This window comes from Plecotus auritus (genome assembly GCF_963455305.1).
Source record: "Plecotus auritus genome assembly, chromosome: 8".
In the NCBI taxonomy this organism is placed as follows: Eukaryota; Metazoa; Chordata; class Mammalia; order Chiroptera; family Vespertilionidae; genus Plecotus; species Plecotus auritus.
In genome coordinates this window covers 63,782,135-63,803,416 of record NC_137782.1, presented here as the reverse complement: position 1 = coordinate 63,803,416, position 21,282 = coordinate 63,782,135, and the positions used below count along the sequence as shown (strand labels likewise).

The window sequence follows — 21,282 nt, the reverse complement described above, 5'->3', positions numbered from 1 at the left end:
AGCGGGCCAGTGATGCTGAGGAAGCCCCGTGACCACCACAGAAACACTCCCTTCTGCTACCTGATCCTGGAGACCCCCCAAAATCACCAAATCTTCCTGGAACTGTCTCGAACAGAGGTCAGACCTCCAAGGGTGACTGTGGGGAACAATACCACAAGACTTGTCTGAGAATAGTCTGGGGCCCCATTCAGTCCTACTACTCTTGAGTTTAAAAAAAAAAAAAATGTTCTGGCCCTAGCTGGTTTGGCTCAGTGGATAAAGCGTCAGCCTGCAGACTGAAGGGTCCCGGGTTTGCTACTGGTCAAGGGCACATGCCTGGGTTGCAGGCTCAATCCCCAGTAGGGGGCGTGCAGGAGGCAGCTGATCAATGATTCTCTCTCATCATTAATGTTTCTATCTCTCTCCCTCTCCCTTCCTCTCTGAAATCAATAAAAATATAAAAAATAAAATAAAATACTCTCCTTCTTTAAAAAAACATGTTCTGGATCCTTCTTGGGAAAATATAACTGACACCCCTGGCTGAGCTTTGTTGTAGGGGCTCTCAATCACCTCAGATGAGGAGGGAGGTCAGCTGTTGGGCACTTCCCAGCCTCAGCGCCCCCAGCAACATGTGGCTGCCTCCGCCCAGGTCCCCACCTGCTGGGAAAGCTAGAAGGTAGTACTGGTCTGGAGGCTTGAAGCACAAGGGGTCATACTGACCTCACGAGGTAGCAAGGCACAAAAGCCTTTTCTTTCCCAGCAGCCTTGCACCCTATTCTCAAACAACCACCTCCTGAGCTCCCCAGGCCCTGGCCCAGCCACCCCAGCTGCCTCCAGGCTGAGTCTCCTCCCAGACAAAGCCGGATTCAGGTCTGCGAAAGCAGTCAGAGGCAAGCGGTTCTGCCATGGAGATGAACTTTGACCCAAACTGCAAGGCTCCTACCCCTTATTTACTCTTTAAGGCTAACCCGTTTCACAGAGTTAACATTACACCCCTTTTTAACCCTGCACCTCCCTCTCACATTCCAGGCTCCGACCTTCGACCCCTCCTAATTGCCAGCTCTACACCCCAGTTCTCTGAGGCCTGGTGTGGCTCATCTCCTACCCCCAGGCACCTCCTCCCCAGAAAACAGAACCCAGCCAGGACACTGACCATAGGTGCCACCAGAGGCCAACAACTGCACCGAACTGAGGCAGGCACTGGAGCCCGTGCCCAGCACCCCGGGGCCGCCACGAGGGGGCACTGCAATAGACCTCTGGGCGTGACTTCTGAGCCCAACTTTCCCACCCCAAAGAGGAAGTCTCTGCTCTCAGGGAGGCTGGAGGCGGAGCCTGGAAGGCCCTGGAGGCAGCAGGACCAGGGTAGGGAAGAGTCCAGACAGCTCCTCAGCTCGGGCCACATCTCATCCCAAGGGCCTGGGGGCACGTGGACAAGTGCATTTCCTGCTCCATCGCCAGGTGACAGGCAGGGACCCTGTCCCTACAGCCTTCCTGCAGAGTGGCAGAAGCCCAGCGCTTGCTTTCACTGCTGCACAAATGAACTGTTCCGGGTCAAGCACACTGTTAACCTTCCCAGACCTGAATCGTTATAACTTAGAAATCACATCAGCTCCTGAGCATCAGGACAAACAAGCCAGCATGATGCCCGTCAGGCGACCAGTCCCCGAGAGCCATTCATTTATCTTTGGGAGGAATGACTTGGTCTCCCTGGAACCAGGAGCTGGACAGTGGGGCCCACGGAGATGCGGAGAACACTGTGGGGGCACCTGTAAGCCTGGGCCACCCCCTGAGGTCCTGGCCCAGATTCCTAGGCCCCTGTTGTCCTGCAAGGCCTCTCCCCCACCAGCCACCAAGAGACACTCACCGTCCTCTTGGCTGTGGAGGTTCTGTGGGCTCCGCATCCTCTCGTCCTGGCTGGGACTCAGGCTGGAGGCCAGGTGTGGGTCAGCTGACATCCATGTGGAATCGTTCATATCAAAATCTTCACTGCTCACAGAAGTTTCATCCTGATCAGGGACAAAGAAGGTGGGTGTTCAAGAGGGATGGGCTCTCAGCAGCCCCTAGGCAGCCCTGTGAGTGAACCCCAGGGTCCCTGGGCTTTTGCAAGTGCTCTGGAGACCACGAGAGCCTCCAAACCTTGCAGAGGGGGCTGGGAGCCCCCGTTGAAGTGGCTCGGGCTCTGGTTCCTGTCGGAAGCCAGGGCTGAGGGCCGGAGCTCTGTAATTGAAGACAATTACGAGGTCTCGCATCCTGTAGGGGCGGATGGCAGGGCCTGGCTCTTACCCTTGTGAGCCAAGGTTGAAACAAGCACTGTAAACAAAGGCCACAGCTCCCCACTCCCTACCCGCAGCCTGGGGAAGAGGGCTCACTGTGAACAGGGCCAGGCAGCCAGCAGTGGGTAGCAGGACATGCTGGGCACCTCCCAGGCCAAGCCTATCGTCCCACCAGGCCTACCACCCTGACTCCCATGGAGCATGCATGGAATTCCTTTCTCCCACTCCCCCAGCCCAGAGGACATTTCTGTCTTCCTTCTTCCTAACCTTTGCTGTGCTTCAAAGATATGCTCTTGGGCAGCTTCCAGCGCTGAAAAGGCCAGCCCCAGAAGTGTAGAGAAGGAAGGGGGCGGGGCAGGCAAGGGTTCAGATCAGACCGCAAAGGGGGTTCGGCTCAAGGGCCTAGGGGACTGCTAGGGCCTTCCAAACAGCCGGAGGGCCTGCTAGAGAGGACCACGCCTGCCTCCTCTCCCCTCACTGGCTTCAGTGAGCACTTGGCCAGTCATCCGGGAACCCCTGGGGCGGGGCCCCTTCAATCCAGCCCTCCAGTGGGAAGGGACCCCACCTCCTCTGGCCCAGCCTCTTTCAGGAGCAGCAAGCAACTGTGTTTGGGAGCTGGCTGTAAATCTCAGAAAGATGACCCAGCAACTCCCACACCCCTGATTTCTGACTGCCCACTCCCCTGCCCCTCTGGCAAGATACAATGGTCTCTGTGGGCCCCCAGTAAGGACGCCTGGCAGAGCACCCCCTCCAAGGGCCAAGCCTCCCCTCCAGGGCCTCCTCACAAACATCTCTTTTATAGTGAGCAAATACACTTTGGTTTGAACTTTCTGCTGCTGCTATCCCTGAGGCAGACACATCTGTTCTCCAAGTGCTAGGGAACCAGCCTGCCTCAGCCTCCACTCCCTCCCCCATTCCGCAGGGCTAGCAGGGAGTTTCCTGGAATTTACGGCTTCTGTGCAGCAAGAGTGTGTACCCTCCGTAGCTGAATCCAGAGGACTCAAGTTGGGCCAGGACACCAGCTCTGCCTAGCTCCGGGGTCACCACACAGCACACTCAGAACCTCAGAGGATGGAGACCATGTGTCTTCATCCCCCCCTCCCCACCCCATGCACTTACTCTGCCTCCCTCCCACAGGCACATCCACCCACACTCTTCCTTGGGTGAAAACACGCTCACTTATACTCGCTCAGACAGTGTTCTCATACCCGGAGGGATACACACCGGTTCAAAAAGCTCTCTCTGCACAAAGGGTCCAAAGGGCCAACAAAACTCTCCCTGATGCTAATTGGATAGAACCTGAGAGTGAGACTGTTAGGTGGGGGAGCAGACCCTTAGAGGTACCGAGTCCATCCAGGCACTTGGAGTCAGGACCAGGGACATTCTCGCTTGGGCCCCTGGCTACCCAAGGGACACTGTGGTCAGGGTATGAACTGAGGTCCTGGTTGAAGTAGAAAGGCCCTCTCCTGACTCTGATGGTTGAAACACTCATTGTATTGAAAAGACTGAGTATTCTATTAACATCTGGAAGCACCATCTACTCAAAATGCCCCATCCATTCATTCAACAGTATTTACTAGACACCTACTATGAACCAAGCACCTTTCCAGGTGCTGGAAAATTCAGCTGTGGATAAGACAGCTGGTCCTCCTGTGCACTCTGCCCAGATGGGGAGGTGGACAATCGGTAGGAAAAAACACAAAATGTTGGTGGTGATGAGGGGTACAAAGCAGAATAAAGCTGAATAAGAGGGGAGAGGGGCCTGCAGGCCTGTGCCTGCGTGGCCAGGGAGGACCTCACTGTCAGGGAACAAAGGCAGAGGCCTGCAGGAAGTGAGGAAGGTGGCCGTGTGGCAGCCTACCCAGGAGCATTCCAGGCAATGGCACAGGCTGGTGCATTTGAGGAGTAGCCACACAGGAGTGTCCCCTCCCAAGATGCACATAACCTTGGGCAGGGCTGTCTCCAGCTCAGAGAAAGGCTGGTAGAGTGTTCCACTAAACACACAGTGTTCTCACCGAGAAGCAGGAAAAAGCAAGAACCACTAGGTGCAGCACTGAGGGCTCCCACATTCTTGCACCACTTGGTCAAGTTTAAAACAATAACAGAAGTCGAAGTTTATCAGGTGGCAAGTGCTCCCTTGGATCACCTCATTTCACCCTTACCACAGGCCCACCAGGTAGGTACCGTTACCAGCCCCATTCTACAGATAAGAAAACTGAGGCTCCAAGGGGTTAAGGCACTCGCCCAAGGTCATGAGCTAACAAGTGGCAGAGCCAGATGTGTACAATCCTGAAGGCCCAGACACACTCTTCTTGCCTCTGCTCAACTGTCCGTCTCACCTGGAATGCCCATACTACTGTGGTGCCCCATGACCCAAATTCCAAGCACATTGCCTTCTCCATCAACTCCTGCTAAGTCTCCACCGTTCCTCTCTTACACAACCTGTCTGCCTGTACCATTAGCCCCATCAGTCAGGCAGGCACCCCCCCTCAGCTGTAGCATGTCAACACACTGTGGGTCTCTGCCCTGTCTTCCCCAGAAAAACTTTAAGCCTTTTCAAGAGTGGGGACCAAACCAAACCAAACCAAACCAAACCACAACAAAAAAGAGTGGGGACCAAGTAGTATGCTCCCTAGACCCTCCCGCAAAGCAAGGGAGACTTACTAGTACTGAATTGGCTGAATTGCCTGGCATGATACTGGTATTTAATGATAATGTGGCATTAGTTTGACAATAAAGGACTCGGTCCCACTGCATACAGTTCTTGAGTGGAGACCATAGGAAACCCGGACCCTGGCTGGCAGGGTCTCCTTCCTACAGCAAAGCCTAAGCTCAGATCACTTAACAGTTCACCAAAATGACCCCCCTTTATCCCCCTGCTCTGATGGCCCACATTGGGAAGAGGTGGGCTAACTTTTACATTGACATTGCAATCACCTGATAATGAAGGCCGCATCCAGTGTCCACACACAGGGGTTTCAGGGCCAAGGGTCTTATGAGCTTTCCTTGCAACAGCCCCCCTCCATAAAGCAGGCCCCCAGGCCAGGCCTATCTCCAGATGTGGTACCTGCTCGAGGGCACCATACGTAGTGGCAGAGCTGGGATCTGAAGCCAGACAGTCTGCCCAGAGCCCACACCACAGTGCCACCACACCAAGAGGCTGCCTCGCCACACTTCCTCCCTTCAATAAAAAACACACAAAACAAAACCAGATTCCTTAACAATGTGTCTCAAGATGAGATCCAAAAGGAACTCATGGGAGACTAAGCTATATTTACTCTCTCTCCGAAGCTAACACACATTTATTGAGCATATACTGTGTGCTGGTGTTGTGCTAGGGACATAATGACTAAGGCAGGGTTCCTTTCCTCCAGGACCTTGTTATCTAAGGAAAGAGACCAGCAAGAAATTCTGACCCACTTTAAGTGCAGAGAGAGAAAGGGGGCTGTGAAATCCCCTCCACAGTTATCTACTGACAATCATACTCTCCCCAGCAAGTTTCCTCACGGCCCCCTGGGTTTTGCTACATGAGTCCCTGTTATGTGAGTGATGGTTCTATATAAGATTTTGACACTTGCTGTTACAGCAATATTTTAAAGTGAGCAATCAAGTCCATTAAACCTAACTTGTGGGGAGGGGGGGGGCGCGGCGGGAAGCAAGTCCCAATCAAACTTAGTTTCCACACCTTCACTTTCAGGACTGACCTCGGAGAGAAGCCTTCCCAAGACCCCTTTGCAACTCACCTGCTACAACAGAGCCCCCAGCTGCAGAGGGTAGACTGTAACTTCACCCACTTACACTGAGCCAAAGCTCCAGGAGCAAGCTAATTACACATGCAATTACCAGCACACACATTTCAGAGCCCATCGACAACTGTGCAGAGGGGCAAAATACACCCAAGTCCAGAGGCATCTGTGGGAGGCCGGTACACAAGTTTGCCAGTGGCAGGGCCCCAGGCCTGTGCTCAGACCTCGAGTGCTCCCCCTACTCGCCCAGAAGTCATAAGTCACAGCCAGATACTTCTTGCTTTCCCCTCCTGGAATTTCAAGGGAATTTGGTCTACTAATTTCTCTCTGTAAACAAACTCTAATGACACTTGCATTAGAAAATAAGTGAGTACAATCCATTACTTCTGGGCCCCCTCTCTTCAGATTCCGTGTGACTGGTTGGATAGCTGCCCCGACTCCTCTTACCTCTGACCTCAGACACCCTGAAGCCTGCAGCCTTGCCCACATGCTGGTAAAGTCCATCATTTATTCGGCACCGAAGGGCCTAAGCCATTGTGGTTCACAGAGGGATAGAGCCAACTGCCCTTCTGAAAAGGGCACTCAGAATGGGAGGGGGCAGGCAGACAGCACCCAGCCAGCCCCTGGGACACACCCAAATCTGGGCAGGAGGAGAGGAGCCCAAACCCTCTCTGCTCTTATCTGCAGTCCAAAATTCATGGGCAGGTTCAGTTTCTCTCTGCCCACGTTCTGAGGCTCTTCCTCCTCTGCAAGCAAACTAGCACCAACCACTGCCCAGCCCAGGAGGAGGAGAAAATGGGAGCGCAGAGGGGAAATGGTGGAAACACGCCTGTATCCATGGTGTGTAACTATGGGCAGGTGCTATCAGTAACATGATTATTTTACAACTGGGGTCAATTTCTCGGGAACTGGGTTCCTGGTGCCTCTGAAGTTGAGCCATTTGCATCCTTCAGGACAGGGATCCTGGGGCGTGCCTCACACAACATTTTCCAGGCCTTTCCCCAGAGCTGTAACTCTATCTCTACCACTTGCTTTGAGAAAGAAAAGGAGGAGGATTTGCTGAGAATTTAGTGCAATTGTAAGCCACAAGCCCTGACCAGGAGCCTTGGGTATGTATTTCAGAGGACGGGTAGGGATGTGCAGGGGCTGTTTCTTGGCTTGGCAGGAAACAGACCCCTCTGTCCAGCTTCTGCTCTGTTGAGAGGCTGAAGCTCCTGCCAAAAGACCACCAGACTTGGGCAGTTCCCCAGTACCAGCTCTACCTAAGCAGGCGGGCACCAAGGTGTAGGAGGTGAGCACCTCCTTCTGGAACACCTGCAGGCCCTTCCAGGCCCTGGAAATTTTTCAATACGAGGCAATTCTTCCCTTGTCTCTATGTCAGCGAGCATTACACACACAGCCTTCTGAGCATGCCAAGAAGGTACTGAACCACATTTGACCCCAACTTAACCACTTCAGTTCATCAGATGGCTTACTAATGGAAGACGAACCTCCACTCCCACCAGGATCTAAAGCAACCAGGGTTCAAATCCCTGTTGTGAAGTGACTGCACAAATGAAATCGTAGGGTGGTCTGAGTCACCCACACTCCTGGGAGCTGTGGGGTCCCAAGACTGTTGCTTCATGCTATACCCCAGGCCCATAGGGCTCCCCGGGAGGAAGCCAGCCTCCCAGGGACACACCCTGCACAATTCCACTCCTTCCTGCTAACATACTCCTCTGCTTAAAAGCACAAGCTCTTCTGGGAAATGTGAAGTGGGGAGAGCTGAGACATAGCCAATCACCTACCACGTTTTAGGTGTGTTCTCTCTCTCACACACACACACAGGGTCTGCCAGAAACATATTCATATATACAGGGGAATGCTCTGTTGTTCTTGCTGTCATGGACGCCTGGATGCGGGCGTGAGCATTTGCAACACCTTCCTACTAGTGTATGGAGTGTAAAACGGGCTTTTGTTTCCCAAGCAAAGGCAACTGGCTGTTTTCCCAGCACTCCTCACCACGAGGGCCTCATTGATACCCCAGGCCCTGCCATTAACAGGGGTCTCTTTAAATGGAGGCTGGAGAGATGGGCTTTAGCAGACAAGGTTCTTCCAGCCAAAAGGAGGGCTGGAGAGGAACCACTCTGACACAATGCCCTTTAGGAGTTTCTTTCCAAGAAAAGGGCCCAGACAGGACAAAAAAGTTCTTGAGCAACTCAGGGGCAGTCCAGCTCCACATAGCCCCAGGGTGGCCCAGCCTGGATAAGTTCCCCAAAGTCAGCCTTCTCAGCTGGGAGAAGTCCAGGGTGCTCTGCTCCCAGCTTCAGAAGCAGGAAGGTGCTAAATGGGCATCACCCCGCCTTGGTGCAGTGGGTGTGGGGAGAGGTGCTGTCTTAAAATAAGCCCAGCTTGAGCTGGGATTAGGCAGGAGCTTGATATTATTCAAGGACACATTTAGGCCCTAATGGTTTTCCAATGATGGGGTAATTTACTACCTGGGGGTTAAACTACCACTGGGGCTGGGTCATAAACAGGCCTTTATCCCCACAGCCTACAACCCAGAAGCAGGGGCAAGATGGGGCCCCTGGTCCCATCCACAGATGGCTCTCCCAGAGTTGTGAGAGCCTCCCCCACCTCCCTGTCACAAGCCCCACCTGGTGGGGCCCAGGCTGGGGTTTCCAGCTGATTCTGGGATAAGTAGGGCTTTATCTCAAGGGAGAATCTATTTCAAGCCACAATCCTTCTCAGAAAGAGGAGGAAATCACAGAGTCCAAACACCATTTCAGGTGAAATCAGGAGGTTATTAATCTCCCCTCAGAGCAGACAGAAAGAAAAATCAATGTTTTTAGAGGGGGGGGGGGGATTCCATTTGAATTAATGGGTTTGTGGCTTCTCCATTGATCTCCGCCTCTTCACACTTTCTTTTTTGCTTTTGTGTTCTTGGGGAGGAAGGAGAGAGAGGGGAATGGGGAGGGGGGTAGGCCTCCCGAGAAGGGAAAGGACAGTCTAACCTTAACCTTTCTCCAGGAATAATGCTAATTAGCGAGGCTTAATGAGAACTTCCCTCAGGAAGCGCCGCACGGTAGGGGCGACCAGACTCAGGCAAACGCAGCTCCAGGTGGGAGTAGGGGGGTCACTTCGGCCCCCGAACGGCTGGAATAAAAATGCGAATGGTACTCCCCCCCCCGCCCCCCATCAAAGTGTAGGGCCCTGGAGGACTTAGGTGGCAAGCGCCCGGTGGCGAGCGCGGTGTAAATCTAACTTAATCCGGACGCGCGCCCTCACTCCGGACAGCTGCCCCCGACCCATGTGCACCCTTCATGAAGGAACTGCCCCTTCATTAAGGGTGGCCGGCTTCCGCTCCCACCGTACACCTGAGAGGAGCACCGGGTCCGCTCGCCCCGAGCGGGGACAGGGGCCTGCCGAAGTGGGCTCAACTCTGCAAACCTCGACTCAACTCCCCGCGCCCAGGCGGGGAACCCCTCCCTGCCACTCAACGCTTCCCGTCCTCACATCCCTAAACACAGTCCACTTCCCTTCTCGCCGCGGTGGCGGCAACCGGAGCCCGGCCCCCACCCCACCGCCTGAGAACGCCTTCGTTCCCGGGACGCGGTGCCTAGCTCGCTGCAAACAGTGTGGCCGCCGCACAATACCGCGGCGCGGCGCACACAATCACCGCCCCCCAGGACCGGCGGCGCGCGCGGCCCGGGAGAGAAGTGCGCCCCCGGCACTCGGGGCTAGGCACACCTCTCGAGCACCTCGCAGCCCCCAGAGTGCAGTCTTCACTGCCCCCATCACTCGGTCACACTCACCCGCCCCCCGCCCCAGCCCACTCCGCCCAGGGCGCAGCCGCTTCCCTGAGCCCCCCTCCTCTGCCCTGGCGCAGGAAGCTCCCCCGCGTCCCCCTCCCCGGAACCCCCAAGCCCCCCGCCCCCTAACCGCAGCTCAACGGCCGGCGGCAGAGGCGGGAGGAGGGGGGCGGCGGCCCGGGGCCCAGAAACTGCCGGATCTCGGGGATCCGGGCCGTACTCCGTACCTGGGCGGGAGGCGAGGCGAGGCGGAGACTGGCGGTCGGGCTCCGCGAGTGAGCGGCTGTGACAGCCCCACAGCTCCAGCTGCTGCTGGTGCTGCTGCTGCTGCTGGTGCTGCCGCCGCGGCCGCCCGGGGAGAGGGGCTGGCACCGCCGCGGCGCGTCACTGCCCGGCCCGGGGGCGGGGGTGGCCAGGGGGAGGGCCCAGGCAAGCGGCGGCGGCAGCGGCGGCGCCGTGGCCAAGAGGGTGGAAGGGGGAGGGGGGCACCGGGCACGGGGAGGCGGGGGAGGGGGGCGGGACCCGGCACGGGGCGGGGGGACGGGGGAGGGGAGCGCAGGGAGGGCGCACGCTAGGGGAGTAGGAGGAGCAGCAGGAAGAGGAGGTGGAGGGGCGGGCTAGAGGGAGTAGTGGGCACGGGGGGAGGGGGAGAGGAAAAGGAGGCACCCAGAGAGAGGAGAAAGGAGGGAGAGGCGGGCGGGGGGGAAAGGAGGAGGAAGAAGGGGGTGCTGGGCCAGGTAGGGGGGGAGGGAAGAGGGCGCACTGGACGCACCGCCATGCGCTTCTGTGGGAGAGCACTCTTAAGGGGGAAGCGCTTCGAGGGAGAGCCTAGCTGGTGCTGAGCCCGAAAAAGAAGGCAGTGGGGTCTGTGCCCTCCCGTCGCTCCCGGAGGCCGCAGTCTTTGGGTCTTGGGTGAGGGTTGGAGGGCACACAGCGGCTCTCCGCGTTCAGACCAGGAGAGGAGAGACTTGGCCCAAAGAAAGTGACTCGGGCATCTTTAGGAACTCCCGGGGCCTTCGGGTAGGACCTCGACCCCTGCGCATCTCCTCCTGGAGGATGCGAGTCCTCGCTGGGCGGAGATGCTGGGCCGGGGGCTGGGCCCCGGGGCGGTGGTAGCAAGACCTAGGTCTGGGAAAGCCAGGCACATGGCTGGCTCTCTCCCGGGCCCCCATCCCCACCTCAGGGCCCCCCTTGATCAAGTTCAAGCTCAGGCTCCTCGGCGCGCTGCCCACTCCCCTCCCCCTCTCTCTATTCCGCACCACCTCGCCTCTTCACTCTTCCTTTGTCTCTTTCCCACCACTTATTTTACACCCACCCCTGCGCCCCTCCTTCCTCCAGGCAGGTGCCTAAGAGTCCAGGCTGGGCTCACCTGTCCGACCCAAACATTTCAGTTATCCCGAGCGCCCACCACCGGCTCGCCCCGGGCTCCCTCCCATCGGTCATTGTGCTCCTCTAGACCACACCGTGCAGGCTCCTTACAGAGCGCTAGCTAGCTACAGTTGTAAAGTAATAGGATAATATCAAGAATGCAGCTCTATCCCAGACCTAGGCGCGCACTGTACAGGGAGACATAGCATCGCAGGAGGGGAAAGACCCATGCGGATCCGAGACGCTGTCCCCCGCGCAGACAGACCTCATCAGCCTAGGGTGCTGGGGAAGGCGGTATGGGGCGTCGCGGGGGTGAGTTGGGGGGGGGGGGGCTGCATCTCCGAGCTACCTCAGATTCAGCCTGAAGCAACACGCTCGTCCCCAAACAGCAGAATTAGAGCGACAGAGAAGATGGGTCACGGGCAGATGCCCACCTCCCCAAATTCACATCCTCCTTTACATCAGACTAGTCTTCGGAAAAATCTTGTGCTTTAACAGGGATGGAGTGCTGCTCTCGTGGAATTCTGCGAGGAAATGGCCAAACACCAAAACAAAAACCAATAACGACCCCACCTCCTGATTCCTCCGGTCGCATCCGAAAAGGAAGGACAATTTCTACTGACTGTACGCTACAACTCATTCACAGTGGGAACAACAAAGAAGAGAAAACGAGACAGCCACCGCTACTGTTCGCAATTTTGAAACAGACTGCCTTTAACCTTCCAACTTTTTTTTGTAAAAAGCCTTTTTCTTTCTTCCACTGAAAGCTTTGCATTGTGAACCATCCAAGGTAAACAAGGCTCCCTCTATAGGTTAGAGTTGGAAGTACAACACCACAGGTTCAGTGCTCAATATATTCACCCATTAGAAAAATGAAAGGATGACAACACATCAAATTAAAGCACACAGACTTACTTCCGCGCATGCTGTCAATATACAACTCACATGTTACTCATTAGCACCTTTTATCCCTGAAATCAAATGTGTGTTCAAACAAAAACACTCTCTCCAGTTTCTCTGTGAGATTTTTACTTCGCATCCTCTGTGGTGGGGGACAGTTTGGAGACTTCATTACCTGAACGGCCACACATGTTGGTGACCAATAATGATTTTTAGAATTAGTGGCCACAACTCAGTTCACCCAGGGAAATGTGAACATTTCCAATACAGAGGCGGTCCTTCTTCACTCTGAAAAAGATGATTCAGGCCCAGGATTCCCCATCTCTTCCCACCACATTTCTAGAGGCCGTTGACTTCTCCTGGCCCGAGTCACTATTTCACAGTGGTGGTGGACATCTGGGCTTGAAATATAAAGCCAAATCCAACTGAAGTTCAAAGGTGGAATTGAACCCAGATAACCCACTTCTTCTCTGACTAATAAAAGAGAGATAGTACTGCCCAGGAGGGCAGAGCAGTGATTTTCTCTAAGCATGAAATGTGAACTCATTTACCATCCCTGAGATAAAACAGCCCAGCCCCGCTCAACCCACAGAAAGCAGTTAGGAGCCCTGGGGTAACCTGGCTATTTAGCGGCACCAGGAATCGGGCAGGTTTAAGTGTGCTGAAGCCTGCAGAAATCTGCAGGAGCTGCCACTCCTTGAGTAACCTTGTGTAGTTTGTTTTCAGCGTCCTTGTGCCTCTGGACAACTCCCTCCATCCTTAAAGTGGCCACAGCATGGGTCCTAACAAGGAATGGCATGACCTAGTTTTCTGACCACTGGTTCCCTCAATGATGCGTCCCAGTCGGCTGGGAGACCATGGCAGAGAAGGCTGTTCCCTCCTGCCTATGGGGCAGAACTGCCTTCATGTCTCCTCCAGGCTCTGCAAATGGTGGGCACTTTGTAAATGAACAGCTGGTGGGGCATTTGCTCTATGGTGTTTCTTAGCAGCAACCCTTCCTTACAGTTTCCTATATGAAATGGGCCTGCTCCACAAGTGGGGACCTAGCCATGAAACCAGGGGGTTGTTATTATTGGGAATCTTAATGTGACCAGAGCAGATACTGTTTAAGCATCTCAAAGCATTAAAACCCATTTATGCCCAGCCAGTGTGGCTCAGTGGTTGAGCGTCCACCCATGAACCAGGAGGTCAAGGTTCAATTCTGGGTCAGGGCACATGTCTGGGTTTAGGGCTCGATCCCCAGGAGGGGGTGTGCGTGCGGTAGCCGATCAATGGTTCTCTCTCATCATTGATGTTTCTATCTCTCCCTCTCCCTTCCCCTCTCTGAAATCAATAAATATATATATATTAAAAATACATTTATCCAACAAACTACTTATTAATGACAGAAGGAAACATGTACCTGCACAATGGAAAGATCTGCCAGACGTGGCCCAACTAAGCAATCAAACACAGGAAAGTGGGGTCACCTGATGCAATGTGCTCGCCTCCTGAAGGGATGCAATAAGAGGATACAGCATCACCTATGTTGTGTTCTCCCCAAAAATGCTCCACCTGGATATGATTATAACCTGGATCTGTCCTGAACTCTTCAAAAGATACACTGTTATTAACTTGACTGTTCTAAATCATGAGACTAAAGAGATATAGCACCTAAATGCAAAGTTTGAATCTTGGTTGGATCCTGGACATAAGCATTGAGGTGGAGACAGTGTGAAGGAGAGACAGGAGGGGTGGAATGGAGACAGGGGTTGAGAAGGGAGACAAGTGTGGGCTCTGGGTTGAATAGTCAGGAAAGGCCCCTCCTAGGAGAAAGCCAACAAATGCCCTGATCCTGGGATGGTGGAAGTTGACAGCTGGGTGAAGACGTGGGGCACAGTCTTTCGGGCAGAGCAAACAGCTGGTGCAAAGGCTCTGAGGTGGGAAGAGGCTTAAAATGTTTGAGGAATAGAAAGATGACCAATGTGGCTACAGCAGAGTGGGCCATGGGGAGGGGAGGAGGAGATGAGAGTGAGAAGGCATGCAGGACCAAGCATCCAGAGCCTTGTACACCACTGTGAGGTATGTGGATTTTATTCTAAGAGTAAGGAAATGATGCAATCTGGATTATGTTTTTAGATCAGAGGAGTGATATTATAAGGAAGCAATAGTGGCAGTGGGGAGACCAGTAAGGAGGTCGAGCCAAGAGCCTAGAAATAATCTAGCCTAATGGGACTGGTTCACATTCTGGCTCTGACACTAGACAAGTGACCTTGGGCACCATATGTAAGTCTCTCTAAGCCTCCATTTCCTCATCTACAAAGTAAATAATAAGATAGTGTGTTTAATGTAGTATTTGATACCAAAATGTCCCCTCTAAAATTAGAAACTATGGTAGCCAGCCTCCATGATGGCCCAGATGATCCTCACTTCCTGGTGTCACACTTTAGACCTGTCACAATGAACAGGGCCATGAAACCAGTGGGACAGTATGAAAAGGAGGGTGTATGACGTCTGAGGTTAGGTCATAAAATACAGCTTCATCTTTTCCCCAGAGGGAGTACTTGGTCAATGGGAGTTTTTATCATCACCAGGATTGTAAATTTTCACCATGATGGCCATATCCCTCTCCACAAAAGCTGTACCAGTTCACTCAGCCACCAACAGTATCTGGCAGTTCTCATTTCATTACACACTTGTCAGCACTTAGTAATCTTTTCTATCTTTGCCAGTCTGGAAGGTGAAAATGGCATCTCTTATTTTCCTTTGGGATGTGAGCATATGTTTATGTGTTTATTGGTCACTTGTATTTCGTTTCTTTTTTAAGAACAACTTGTTCATATTCTTTGTCCATTTCTCTACTTGGGTTGGTGGTCCTTTTTTTTTTTTGTAAGAAGTCTTTGGAAAATGAAATTAATCTTTTGTCATATATTTTACAGATATATTTTCTTTTTATTGTCCTTTAACTTTGTTTATGAAAGGATTTTTTTGCCATATGAAAATTTTATATTATCCCATTAATTTTATTTTCCCTTTAGGGCTTTAGGGTTTCAGCTCAAAATAAAGGTTGTGTTTTTTTTTCCACTTTAAGATTATAAAAGTAATTCACTCATATTTTCTTCTAGAGCATTTATAGCTTCATTACAGTTAAATCTTTATTCCATCTGTAATTTATCTCCATATAAGTAGTGAGGTGAAGATCTAGCTTATTTTTTTAATGGCTATCCAAGTTGTCCCAATACCATCATTTTAAATAACTCATCCACTGATTGGAAATGCCATCTTTACAGTACATTAATTTTCCATTATTTTTGGAATTGTCTATTCTATTCTATTGATCTGTCTATTCCTGTCCCAATATTATAGCTCTAGAATTTATTTTAATATATGGTGGGGCTAGCACCTCTACCCCCATGAACTGTCCCTGCCCCCAGCATTATAAAGACAATTAAACCCATGCCATAGCAGAGAAGCACAATTATGCAGAAAGGAGGAATGTTTCCACCTTAGGGGTTAAGTAAGGGCGGGGAGGGGGGGGGGTAGGATGGGGGTGGTCCTGGAAGAGGTGACATCTACTTAGAACCAAAAGAAGGCAGGAGGAATGTGACAGGTGGCAAAGTGGGGAGGGTATCCAGACAGAAAGAGGAAAATGGATAGAAGCGCCACAGCTTTCCATGTGCCTGAATTCAAACTACTTGATCTGTGGGTTGGGTTGTAGCTCAGCTCATCCATTTACTCTTCACATTTGCCAGTTCTTGTACAGGTGGCTGCAACCTCATAGTAAGTTTGACACCTTTGCTGAAATCTAGGAGACACTAATACTCTTTTCTCATTCCTTCTCTATTTAGATAATTTCCCATGATGAATATAATTAAGAGCCTGACTTGTTGAAGTATACTTTCCTAACAACCACAACAAAGGTCAAAATTAGTTTCATCAATCTTTTCAGAAATGTGTTACTTTAAAATGTCATCAATTAATCTCTCTACTCCAAAACCTTCAACAGCTCCCAGTTGCTGGCAAAATCAAATGATAGTTCTCTGACCTGGTGTTCAAGGCCTTCCACAGCTCTGCTGGCCATATAGCCTGTTCCAAATGGTGAACTGTGCTTCAGACAGACTCACTGTCTTCTGCCCTTCAATCACCCATGTCCATACCTTTCATCATGCATGCTTTCAGGCACATGTTCTTTCCACAGATATGCATAATCCCACTACCATAAGTATGACTGACACAGCAATGATAATACGGATGCAGGTCCGCCCACTTGGAGCCTGCAGGCGAGCAGGAAAGAGAGATTAAACAAATGACCACACAGTTTCTGGTCATAGGATATATATTCAGTTTGTACTTGACAATTTTGGGACCTGCTAGGAATGAAGTACCCAGTATGTGAGAAGGACATGGTGGATACTAGAGGGCTCCACTGAGCATGTGACACTTAAGTTGGTCACTGAAGGATGCACGGGCATTCACTAGGTGGGAAGATGCTTTGGGTAGTTGGAAAAGACACCCTCCACCCTTGCCAAATCTAGGCCCCCTGAACTCAGAATGTCAATCTCACAGACAACCCAACTGGCTCTGGTGACGGGTTCTGTCAGTTGACGCACTGTGGTACTTCCCGTTCCCTGCGTGACATCTCATTTCTCCAACTGGAAGTGAGCTCTCGGGGCTGGAACAGGCTCTTAGATGGCAGAGTCCCTTGTGGCAGGCATTCCACACACAGTAGGAACTCATCACAGCCTGACACAGGAGCCTGTCTTGCCCACCACTCAGCACAGCCCTGAGGTCTGTGACAGAACTCTGAATTAAGCAGACCATCCTCAACAAGGGCCATGCTTTGTAACTCCCACAGAGCATGCACCCTCTTCTCCCTTCCTTCCTTCCTAGCGCCTTTGGAGAGGCTCAGCCAAAAATCCAAGACTAGACACAATCTGGCACTTCCATTCCTAGGTGTGCACACACAGAAACGAGAACTGATGGTTCCTAAAGAACACATCTAGAATGGTCCTAGCAGCAGTATTCATGGTAGCCCTGTCTGTCTATCAACAGAAAATGGACAATGTGGTACATCTACACCGTGGACTACTACTCTGCATGCCTCAGCACAGATGACTCGCACAAACTTATGCTCATGAGCAAAAGAGCACATGCCATAGGATTCTTTTTGTATAAAGTTCTAGAATAGGCGAACCAACCTATGCTATTCGAGGTCAGGACTGTGGCTGCCCCAGCTGGGGTAGTGACTGGAAGGGGCATAAAGGGTCTTCGAGGTGCTGGCAATGCTCTATTTCCTGATCTGAGAATTGGTCACAGGAGGTGAATTCAGTTTGTAAAAATTTACTGAGTGTCCACTTAGTGATATGTGCTCTCTTCTGTATGTGTGTTATACTTCAATAGAAGTTTGAAAAAGAAAAAAAGAAAAAAGCCAAAGGCCAGTTACCATGGCTGAACAGCTTAGAGCTCGGCATAATCATTACTGCAACCAACTCTACACTGGCCCCTGTGCCGGATGGTGGTACAAGTTCCCTTCTTTAATCAGGCCAATAACAAGGTTGGCAGTGATTGCCATTTTACATCTGAAGAGTAGGGGCTCACTGAGGGAGATTAAATGGCTCACCCAGTCACCCAACAGTGAAGATACAGGCACTCAGGGGACATGCCCACAGTCCCTGCGCTGGAAGCTGGAGGCCATGCTGGGGATGGAACAAGGGGTTTTGGTCTCCAGAGGATGTGGTGGGCCCTGCTGAGGTGGGACCACTGAGCCGACGGTGATGCTGCACCTCACTGATCTCTAGCAGAGCAGAAAGAGGAAGCCACCAGAGCACGATTGGGCCCACAGTGCAGCCAGTGGTTTCCCTCGGGCTGGGAACCGGGAGTGGGCTGGGGCTGCTGGAGGCATTCAGCCTCTGGCTGGACCCAAGGCTTCTCCAGGCAACCCCAGAGGAGGCTGGGCCTGGAGAGTTCCAGGCTGCTGGGCTGAAACTCTAGCTGGCTCCTAGCAGGTGACTGGGGGACAGGAGAGGGCCCCTCTGCAGGCTATAAGATGCTAACTTAATCTGCTGCTCCCAGGAAGGCTCGCTGGGAAATGGGAGCAGCTACCAAGAGAGAGAGACAGGCCGCGCTTCCCGTTTCCGCTGAAATCCCGTCATGACAGAGCCCACAAGCGGTGTGTGGGTGGGTAGGTAACAGCCAAGGATTCTGGGGCCAGAGCTGCTGCTCAGAGACCTTTCTGGTGGCTGGAGTCATGTGATTTCTGGTCAGCATCTAGGGTGGGGGAGCAGAGTAGGGGAGCAGGCAACAGGGGATGTGTTTTGTTTGCATTCAGGCCTTTCCTCAGTGTGACCTCAGGCAGGTAGGTGACAGTAACTGCTCCGGGCCTTGGTTTTCCTCATCTCTAAAACTGGGGACAACAACAGGGACTTGTTTCTGAAGGCCGCCCTGAGGCATAAATGCAGTAATGCCTACAGCGAGCTGGACTGGTGCCCAGCACAGAGCACCTGCCTACAACTTAGTTATCATTCATGATGATGATAATGTGGAAAATAAGCAATCAACATTGTAGACATTAGTCAACAAATATTTATTGGGCCCTACTATGTGCTGGGGCCTGACCCAGGAGCAGGGACTCTGGTGGTGAGATCAGTGACCTGGGCCTGCCCCATGAAGCTGGTGGTGCTGGTTCCGCTGGGGCCGTGGCCTGTCCCTACCCTCACTAGCACTTACCTTTTCCTTTCTCTTCTTCTTCCCCTTCCCTTGGGAAATGACAGCATTAACTATGACTTTGGACAAGTTACTTAAGCTCTCTGAAACCGAGCCTCCGTCTCCCCATGTTCCCTGTGAGGGAGCTGACACACAGAAGCCCCTCCACAATTGTTTCAGCTCTCCTCCTGGCCTCCCTCTCCTCTCTCCTTCCTTCTCACTTCCTCTCTGTTTCCTTCCCTTACTATTCTGTTCCCCTGCTGCGTTCGGGCACCTGTGTGTGTACTGTGCTGTCCTGGCAACTCAGCACCAAAAGGCACTGTCAAACTCCGTTCGAGGTGCCTAGGCCGCAGCAGATACTGTGAACTAACTTCCCTGATACCTAAACACAACATTTCTCCCTTTCCTTTCTTAACTACAGAGAGTGGGGAAATGCAATTCTTCCTTTTTTTTTTTTTTTTTATGGTATGATTCCATTGATTGAAAACCTAAAAACAGGAAAAGTTATAGTGCTTTATGATGTACGCTTAGGAAGGGAAATGCAATTCTTTCTTTCCCAGCCTCCCTTGTAACTGTTCTGGCCAATGAGATGTCAACAAAAGTCTACCGGCAATTTTCTGGGAAAGCTTTTGCTTTGCTGGACTAAGCTTATACCACCCCTTCTCATTTCCCCCTCACCTTGAATGTGGAGAAACAGCAGTCAACTTGTAACCACCAGGAAAGGCCAACAGTATCACAGGGACACCAACTCAACATGGCCAACATTAGTACCACCAGTGGCTCCTCCATTTTTGCTTCAGGAGTAAAAAACTTCATGTTTTGCTATACAGTCAGCTAGACTTCTGTACTTTTTAGTCAGAAGCACCCCTGACTGAATCACAGTGCTCCTGTCTGTGGATGAACTGGGTAGCAAGGGCCCCTACTCCCCCACTCCAGGGGCCTTTTCTCTAGGTGTCGACTTCTCAAAGAGACTGGGGAGGGGGCTGTGTCCAGGCACCTGTTGTGTGCACTGTGGTTCTTGGGAAGACAAGCGCTTCCTTCCATTTCCTATGGACTCTGCAGGAGGGAAAGGTGTCAAGGCTAGTGCACAGGTGTGCCTGGGCACTTCCTGAGCTACAGCAGCGTTCCAGTTAAACAGTACCTTCTGTTTCAAGCCTTTTTTTTTTCTTCTTGAGGCATTTGAAGCCACTCCAAACATCCAAGGCTTAAAATGACCCTGGGCTTAGCAAGGCATGGGGTCTGTTACTCATTTCTGCCAAGGCAAAAATTGCGGGAGAGAGAGGAGTGCCCAGGCTTGTGGCTGTGCTGGGCTGAGCCTCTCTCCCTGGCTGTCTTCTGTACCCCACTCCAAAGCTCAGAGCTAGCCAGGCCATGTTACCAGGTTGCAGGAAAGGTGGAGAGCAGCTGCCTGAGGATGGGAGGGACAGGCGGGCAGAGCTCTGGTCCTCTTTCCCAGCTTTGCCAGTGACATGCCCGCCTGCTGCTGACCCTTGATACACTGGAGTTCTTCCACTGAGGAGTTTCCTTGAAGAAAGGGGTTCCTCTGTCAAAAAGCAAACTTTGTAAACCATTGGAGTCTGGCCCAAACCTGCTGTTCTACTAACAGGAAGCTGCAGCATGGAGAAATGAAAGTGAGACAGCTGGTCAGGGGCAGGGCCACACCTAGAACCAGAACCACTTCACTCCCTCTCGGGTGCTCGTCTCCACTTGCAATCACCCCCAGTCAAGCATCTGCGTTCCTGTGTCACAGGGAGATACCCATGATGCTTCACAGTGCTCATAACAAACACTGTACCCAGCGGGCAGCCCCTGTGAGCACTGTCCTCTGCAGATTGCTCAAACGTATCCCAAGCATGCCTCTCCCTGCTTCCCTCCCTGGTCTTAGCCCCCTTGTTGTTCCTGCCCAGGGCCTTTGCACTCACTGCCTCTTACACCTGGAAAGCCCTTTCCCCTTTATGGCCATAGCGCCTGCCACTTATCATTCAGGTTTGGGCTCAAGACCACCTCTTCAGAGAGGCCTTCTCACCCAGAGGTACAGTCTATCACCTGCCCCTGTTTTAATTCTCTGCCCCAAATGCCTCACTTTTGTGTATTTTTTTCTGACTGACTGGTTTATCATCTCTATAGCCTGTAAGCTCCCCGAGAGTAGGCTCTCGTATCTGTCTCATTCACTGCTGAATCCTCAGTGCTTAGAACAGTATCCAGGACATCGTAGGAACTTAAATGATTTTTGACTGAATAAAGGAAGAAAAAATTTTTTAAACTATACAAACACTGGGTCACGGGAAGGACAAGGGCCTGGTGGGCTGTGAGAGGAAGCCATGAGCCTCTGTCTTGCCCTGAGTGGAGGTGGGGGAGCTACCCGCCCTCTGGGGATCCACAACTGGTCACTCTGAGCAAAAACAATGCAGCCAGCACAAATTCACGGTACAACATCATGCTGTCCCATTCTCAAAAAAAGAAAGAAAGAAAGAAAGAAAGAAAGTCCTAAGGCCTGTTAATGATGTAAACACAATCATAACCAGGAAAATCTTGGCAGTGCTT

General features: G+C 52.2%; 1 protein-coding gene across 3 annotated transcripts in view; it reads right to left on the bottom strand.

Moving 5' to 3' along the window:
* The window catches only part of NOL4L (nucleolar protein 4 like), a 124,473-nt gene that overhangs the window by 23,527 nt on the left and 79,664 nt on the right, over positions 1 to 21,282 (bottom strand). For 2 of the 3 annotated variants that reach the window (XM_080683744.1, XM_080683743.1), the window contains exon 5: positions 1,844 to 1,985. In XM_080683744.1, coding sequence (XP_080539870.1) covers positions 1,844 to 1,985 — 142 coding nt within the window. Of the gene's footprint in view, positions 1 to 1,843; positions 1,986 to 10,016; positions 10,182 to 21,282 lie in introns of those variants that run through there. The other variant, XM_080683745.1, reaches the window with a different exon arrangement.